The sequence below is a fragment of the Gossypium hirsutum genome, chromosome A13 (genome assembly GCF_007990345.1).
Source record: "Gossypium hirsutum isolate 1008001.06 chromosome A13, Gossypium_hirsutum_v2.1, whole genome shotgun sequence".
Classification (NCBI taxonomy): Eukaryota; Viridiplantae; Streptophyta; class Magnoliopsida; order Malvales; family Malvaceae; genus Gossypium; species Gossypium hirsutum.
The window spans coordinates 61,331,007-61,339,034 of NC_053436.1; the positions used below are offsets into that span (position 1 = coordinate 61,331,007).

Below are 8,028 nucleotides of genomic sequence, written 5' to 3' on the forward strand. Positions count from 1 at the left end.
TAAGTCCTTTTATTAAATTAAGCACACAAACGATCAATTTTTCATACGAAACTTTCACACATGCAAATTCACATATAATAAACACAGAAAATAATATTTAATTTTTTTTACTTAGATTCGTTGTCCCAAAACTACCGTTTCGACTAGGATCTAAATCGGGCTGTTACATTACTATATCGACATTTCCTTTGAACTCTTCCAATCCATTTGGTAGTTATTTTTATTTTCGTAAGAAACAAAAGTCAGGGAGAAACATCTCTCACTTTATTCCTGAAACAGTTAACAACCAGTGGCTTCCCTAACCGATGGACGTTCTAACTTAGCGTTTTCATTGCATTTGGCTACTCTGTATCACAGAGCTAGCCGATTTCTCATTTAGGGTGCGTTTGGTAACTTGTAAAAGCTTTTCCGTAAAAGATTTTTGGGCTTTTTTGATTTTGGTTGGTTGAAAATGATTTTTCAGGGTAAAATATTTTACAGAACACAGGAAAAAGAGGGCTTTGTTTAAGGAAAATGTCTTACCCTTTTGAAATCAGTAAGACATTTTTCAAAAATTGATGCTTCTTCTCCCATTTCCCCTTCCCCTTCCCTTCCCTTTCCCCTTGGGCTAACTTCTTTTCCTCCCAATTGAAACCAAAAAGGAGAGGGACAAAACTCCATCGAGTTGATATGATAGCTGCTCTGGCGATCCCACCTCCTATCGTGACCTTAAAAGTTAACTACTAAAACTTTTGCATTTACCCTTTAAATTTTAACTCTTTTTTTTTAGTTTTTTATGTTTCGGCTTATTTTTCATTCTGGGTTTTATTGTTTATGTATATAGATAGAGTTATTTGTTCATTCATTATGCTCTTTTCCTCAAAATTAGTGTTTTTTTTAGAATTTTATATATTTTTTTCTATCTGGGTTTTGCATTTCTTTAATTTAGATTAACTTGAGACTGAATGACAGTTATCGAATATGTTTCTGTTAAATATTTCAATGAATTTTATGTTTTTTAATCACCCAATGCTCTAAATTCAAGTTCAAACAGAGTGGAATTTCATTAACTTTAACACAATGTCTTTGAGTTATTGGCGAATCTTCTACCTACTTTTGTAATACTTGAAGATTGTAGTACTTCGGAGTTTCTCTGTTTAATTGTGTGATGATATAGTGACTTAGGGTTTGGTGGGGCCTCAGTATATGGTGGTTCAAGGCGGTCCTTGTCAAGAAAAAAGGACTATGATGCTGGTGAACCACCTAGGAAGTTGGATTTGGATGGCTTGACACCATTTGAAAAGAATTTTTATGTTGAATCTCCTTCTGTGGTGGCAATGTCTGAGATGGAGGTGGAGGAATATCGGCAGAAGAGGGAAATTATGGTTGAAGGTCGTGATGTTCCAAAGCCTGTGAAGAGTTTTGCTAATGTGGGATTTCCAGGTAATTTTTGTTGTTCCTGTTAATAAGTTCAGCTTTTATGTCATTTAAGTTATCCATTTTATTTTATTTTGTTTGCATTTCTTTTACTAGCCAAGCTTTCTATTTTTTTGTCTAATAGAAGTGGTTGTATCTGTGACTTATTGCTTTTATGACCGTGATATTCTTTTTTTTTTGAGAGAAAGAGTATATGATAGTAGGGCTTATCTGTGTGAGATTCAATTGATAATTTGATGATTTTTTCACATTATTGCAGTAAATGCATGTAGAAAACTCTTGAATTGTCAGTTACATGAACCGCATAGTTAGTGAAAATGTATTGCAATTATTTTTTCTCTTTAGTTATTAAAATTAGTTCTTTCATCATTAGAGAAGCCAATAATTTTAGTAGTTGCAGTATTACAATTTGGTCGAGGGAAACCGAAGCTATTTTCAATGTTGAAGAAGCCATTACATGAACCTCTCCCTGTTTTAAATCCTCATCTCGAAGTTTCTGCCATGAAAGCTGCTTCCTTCAACACTTCCCATTTTCCGTCCATCATCACAAAGACACATTCGGCTTTGGACTTTGTTATTTACGCTGGTTGGGAAACTGTAGAAAGGCGTGTAGAATAATCACAAATAATTATACCCCTCCGCTATTGTGCAGATTGAATGGGAAGTTTAGGAACAGGTAGATTAGTCAAAAATCTCATGAAGTAGGAGTAGGAGCCATTGCCAACAAGTACAAACTAGTAACTTTGGTTACTTAAGTAGTTGGGAATAGTAGAGCCTCTTAATTGCATAGACTAGTAGAGGAATTCTTGAATAATTAGCCTGCATATTTGACATGGTTTTATAATGTTTTAGTTGCATCTTTTTTGAGGATGATTCTTGAGATAAGTTGATGTTTTTTACTGAACTTTTTTTGGTTTAAAATATGCAACGCCATTTATGGTTTCAAATTCATTTATTATATCCATTGATTTGTTGTTTAAAATTCGATTAAAACATCAACTTTCAAGACCTGGCATCAGATTTGGCGCAGATAACATTTGATTATCCATTTAGGATACCTCTTTATTTTAAACCCAAATTTAGGGCAATTGGGTGTTGGGGTTCAATATCAACGTCGAGAAGTTCAATATCAATGTCGTTAAGTCAGGTACTCCAAAGTTTGCAGTTTTAACAAATCGAAACCATTTATGAACAAACTTATCTCTCTTTTAGCGATTATTATACATTCTTCATGTCTCATTAATTGCTTTTCATTTTGTTAAACATCAACAGGGTGTAAATGTTGCTCAGTTATCCAGGAATTGCTTCCAGTGTTGCCAGGCATATCTGCCTGGGTTCTTCCTGAGTTGATTTTTGTAGGCACTTTTGTAGGCTTACAGGAATTGCTTTTCATTTTTGTAGGCATTTTTAACGTAACTACCCTCTTCAATTGTGTATATACTTGTATAGCAGATCTTGATATTATATAAAATGCAATATATAACAATTTATATGTCTTTGACATTTAGATATAGAATACAACAACATATATACCCAAAATATTGTTGTATGGATATTTGTATGAGACCCTGGTTCACCTTAATGTCAAACACGAATCTTATTTCAAGTTTCATATTTTTGGTTTCATCTTTTCTTAATGAGACATGGTTCATCAACCGTATAATTCCTATTAATTGTGGTTTGGAAGTTAATTTATAATTACTCAATCCTTTTTTTATAACACAATTACAAATAATTTATTTGATTTATTACAATTAATTGAGTATTATTATATATTTAATTTGATTTATTTATAAATAAATCATTGCAATATATGTAAAAAAAATTTAAAATATAAATTTATTAATATATGTAAAAACAACTTTTTCAAAAAATATTTTCAGGAAATCTGCCAAACAATAGAAAATATTTTACACAGATTTATCCAAACACCGAAAAAGTAAATCATTTCCAAAAATGTAAATCATTTTCCAGAAATTATTTTCCGGAAAACATTTTACTGGCAAACAAACGGAGCCCTAGATCACTTTTTTTTTTCTTCATTCAAAATAAGAGATGGTTTCCCTACTAAATTTGTAACAGCCCTAACCCGTATCCGTCGCCGGAATAAGGTTACGAGGCATTACAAATCAATTCACAACATAAAACATACACTCGCACAAACCATTAAACACAATCACTTTGTCCCTTATAAAAGCCTACGAGGCCTTAATCATGCTTTAGAAGTGGTTCGGGACTAAACCGATATTATACGAAAATTCAGAAAATGTAGAAATTTTTCAATCATACAAGGGTCACACGCCCGTGTGAACAGGCCGTGTGCCTTACACGGGTAGTAGACACGCCCGTGTCTTGGGCCGTGTGGAAACAGGGCATACATACTGAATTGTATCACACGACCGAGGACATGCCCGTGTGCCAGGCCGTGTGAAAACTTGAGAGTATACTGACTTGGGTCACACGCCTGTGTGTCTAGCCCGTGTGCCCTTTGAGGGGTATATTGACTTATACCACACGGCCAATCACAAGCTCGTGTGTGAGACCGTGTGGAGCATACTAAACTCAATTCGATTTCAACACTAGGGACACACGGCCATGTAGCATAATCGTATATCGCACATCGCTGAGACACACGCCCGTGTCTCTGCCCGTGTGGACAAAAATAGGCCATTTGCAAGGCCAATTTTCCACCCATTTTCTCATACCTATAAACACTCAAATGTTACCATTTCATCATACAATCAAGCAGCCAAAATCATCAACCAATTGCACATTTCATTCCATTATACTCTCATCTATTCCAAATCTCAATTCACTACCATATACTTAGCCAAATACATGCTAATATAAAATCAAACATTATGTTTCACTTACCATAATTCATACATACATAACTTCCTTATAAATAACCAACTTTCATACCAAAACATACGAAAATAAGCCATTATTCATAACTATATATATGCCAAAACATACACATTTACAAGCTATTTATAATAGCCAACACATATCAATATTAACATCATTTACAAGCCAAATCTCAAGGCTAAAATCACAACCAAAATATCAAGTAGCTTATACATGCCATATACCAAAATTACGCAACTCAAAAGTACCAAATTAGATATCCGATAGTGCAACTCTTGGATCCGAGCTGGCATTGATTCTCTATAACATGAAGTAAGCTTCATAGCTTAGTAAGTTCGTATTAACATAATGAGCAACTTCACCATTCATTCACAATTCAAACAATAGAAGTTCAAGATAATACAACTACTTTAAATCTCAAGCCATTTGATAATTCATTCACTAGCTTACCAAGAATTCATCCAGTTCATGGAATCAATATTTATAAACTTTAAGTGTAACAGCCTGATTTAGACCCTAATCGGAACAGTAGTTTCGAGACTACAAATTTGATAAAAATGTAAAATTGGCCTTCTAATTGTTAAAGTTCCTATTTTATATGTCTTATTAAAAGAGAGATCCTTATGATGCAATTAGACCATAACTAAGGTTAATGGACATTAATGACCATCCATTAAGTGATATTTATATGGTTTAATAAAGGTTATAATTGGAAATTATTATTAATATGTGTTATAATAAAAGAAAATATGTTAATCGATGATTTATTCATCCTTGTTAGCCAAAAATACAAAAGGAAAAGAAAAGATTAAACTAGGGTTTGGCCAAGTAGATTGGTGATTAAGGTATGTTTTGAGCTCGGTTTTTGATGATTTTTACGTTTTTGTGATCGTTGCTTTGTATTCTATCAAGCCCATGCCTATATTTCTGATTTTGATTATGATTTTGAAAGATTCCATTGATGAATTCATGTGTTTTATGATGTTTAATGATGGAATATGAAAGCTTGGTGCTTGATACACATGTTTTGTAAAGTGATTTTTGAGTAAAAATGCATATTAGGGATTAAATTGAGAAAAGTGTAAATTGAGGGGTTGAAATGTGAAATAAATGATAAATATAGGTTGATATGGACCATAGGAAAATTCGGTCGTGTTTGGGTTTGTTAAAATTGTGTGTATTTTGTGAATTTGTGAAATAGGGACTAAAGTGTTAAAATGTGAAAATGTGAGGGATAATTTGTAAAATTTCTAAATATGTGTATATGAATTGAATTGAATGATTTTTTGAATAAAAGGGTTAATTTCGAATAAATATAGATCAAGAAAAGAGGAATTCAAATTTAGATTGAAAGAAATCGAAGATTATCGAGTACACGATCAGAATCGTCAAATCCGAGTATAATGTAAGTTCGGACGTGATAAATGTTGTTATAGATATGTTTTAATGCTTTGATAATGCACAAATTGTATAGATATTTGATTATGGTTTGAACATGATGATAATTGACTATGTTTGGCACTAGGTGTGCGGTTCGAAATAGCTTTGGCTACAAATGGCACTAAGTGTGCGTGTTGGAATTGCTCCGGCTATATGATGCACTAAGTGTGCGATACCAAGATAGCTTTAGTTTATTGAAATGGCACTAAAAGTGCCAAATTGCTACGGATTTGGCAATTCACTAATGCACTAAGTGTGTAAATTCTTAAAGCATGGAAAGACTTCTGAATGAACTGATGTATTTGAACGAGAGGTGAGAATGAAATGAAATTATATGGGAAAGTTCAGGTGTAATATCCTGAATTAGGGCTTAATCAGAATAGTGGTTTCGTGACCACAAATCTGAGATAGAAATAATTATTTTATAATTATTTTGATGATTATGATATGATTGCATGATTGTGTGAAAATTTCGTGATGAAATTCTATGCCTAAAGTGCTTAAATTGAAAGTAGGGACTAAATCGAATAAGTTGCAAAACTTGCATTCTAGAAGTTTTTAGTATGAAATTGTTTTGGAATATTAATGAGGAGGTCTTAAATAGCAATTTGACCAATTTTAAGTTCATGGACAAAATTAGGACATGGAAGAAATTTTTGGAAAGTTTAGTAGTAAGGGTATTTTGGTCATTTAATTATTAAAATGAATTAAAAACAAAATTAAAAGCCAATTTTTGTCCATCTTCTTCATTAGGCCGAAATTTCAAGGGTTCTCCATAGCTAGGGTTTGTTTCAAGCTTCCAAGCTCCATAGTAAGTGATTCAAAGTCTCGTTTTTAATGTTCTTTACGTTTTTGGAATCCCAGTAGCTCGATTAAGCTTATGTTAGCAATTATTCAACCTAGGGTTTATATTTGGAAAAATACCCATAGGTGAAATTTGTGTATTTTGATGTTTTATGATAGAATATGTGGTTTTAAATTATGTTAGACAACTTGTGCTACTCGGTTTTCAGTGAAAACGAGTAAAAGAGCTTAATCGGCAAAAATACCTAATAGTCACAAGTATATGTTAGAGAGAGAATTTGATGTTGCCATAGAAGGGAAAAGTGATCAGCATGTTATAAAACATAAGAATAAGGAATAAAGTTTAATTCCCGAGCCTAGGGGCAAAAGTGTAATTATGCAAAAGTTTAGGGGCAAAAGTGTAATTTTTCCAAAGTTCGTATTAAATGCTGTTTTGATGAATGTATGTATTAAATAAGATTAATTTGGCATTATAGATCAAGAGAAACGAGATTCAAGTCGCGATCGAGGAAAAGAAATGATTGTGGACTAAATTGCAAAATCTTTATATTTTGGTACCAAGGTAAGTTCATGTGTAAATAATGTAGCATAATTGTTATTTTGAAGTTATTGATGTTAATTATATGATACGCTGATTTTTAATCGTGAAATATTATGCTTTGTGGTTAATGTTGAGTAATATGCAAATTATGTTTACTACTTGATAAATATGAATTGCTACCAAGTATCGGTTCCGATATTCCATGGAAGACGAAAAATATGAAATCGAGGGAAATAGCCCGTTTGAACCTTAGGAATAGATTAGGATACAAGTGACATGTCACTAGGATGGTTGAGCATCCGAACTCGTTGAGTTGAGTCCGAGTTCACTTATGGATGCGAATGTCCGAACTCGTTGAGTTGAGTCCGAGTTCATGAGATGTAACTAGGCATCCGAACTCGTTGAGTTGAGTCCGAGTTCACTTATGGATGCGAACGCCCGAGCTCGTTGAGTTGAGTCCGAGTTCACTTAGGGGCGGGTTACATGATTTCTTGATTACATATGAGGCACTTATGTGCAAATTATCCGTGTATCTGAGTTGTATTCCGATGTGTTCAACGGGTGAAATTTCTAGTGAAATGGAAGAACACTTAAGATGCAAGTGACGTTTTGGTAAGTGTTGAGAAATGGACACTTTGGACAGGTATGTTCTTAACCCTCGGGTTGAAAATAGATACAACAACGATAAGGTGGTAAGATGATGAATGATGTTTAGAAATGTGATATATGTTTTGGTGATACCATGCTAAAGTTGTTTGGTATATTTGTATTGTTATGTTACTTGTTATTTACATATGAACTTACTAAGCATTTATGCTTACTCCTTCCTTTTCATTCACTGTAGTTTTGAACAAGCCGGCTCAGGAATCAGGACAGGTCGAAAGTTCGATCACACTATCCAAAAGACTTTTATCTTGGTAAATGGCTTGTACAACTACTTAAGTATGGCATGTATAGCA

General features: G+C 33.3%; 1 protein-coding gene across 3 annotated transcripts; it reads left to right on the forward strand.

Annotated features, from left to right (window-relative positions):
- The first annotated feature begins 226 nt into the window (after positions 1–226).
- On the forward strand, positions 227–3,028 carry LOC107894721 (ATP-dependent RNA helicase DBP2-like). 3 transcript variants are annotated; one of them, XM_041086028.1, is made up of 4 exons: positions 230–714; positions 1,157–1,422; positions 2,424–2,563; positions 2,689–3,028. In XM_041086028.1, the coding sequence occupies exons 2-4, from the start codon at positions 1,317–1,319 to the stop codon at positions 2,764–2,766; spliced, it is 324 nt and encodes a 107-aa protein (XP_040941962.1). In that variant the 5' UTR covers positions 230–714; positions 1,157–1,316; the 3' UTR covers positions 2,767–3,028. The 3 variants fall into 3 exon arrangements, with proteins under 3 accessions (XP_016675453.1, XP_040941963.1, XP_040941962.1); XM_041086029.1 differs by having other exon boundaries at positions 228–1,422; positions 2,500–2,563; XM_016819964.2 differs by lacking the exon at positions 2,424–2,563 and having other exon boundaries at positions 227–1,422.
- Positions 3,029–8,028: the final 5,000 nt, after the last annotated feature.

What these genes read in the sequence shown, in the direction of transcription:
- LOC107894721 (XM_041086028.1), top strand. Translation starts at nt 1,317, where the DNA reads ATGTCTGAGATGGAGGTGGAGGAATATCGGCAGAAGAGGGAAATTATG. An exon ending in TGCTAATGTGGGATTTCCAG is followed by an intron (nt 1,423 to 2,423) that starts GTAATTTTTGTT and finishes TCAACTTTCAAG; the next exon opens with ACCTGGCATCAGATTTGGCG. An exon ending in TATCAATGTCGTTAAGTCAG is followed by an intron (nt 2,564 to 2,688) that starts GTACTCCAAAGT and finishes AAACATCAACAG; the next exon opens with GGTGTAAATGTTGCTCAGTT.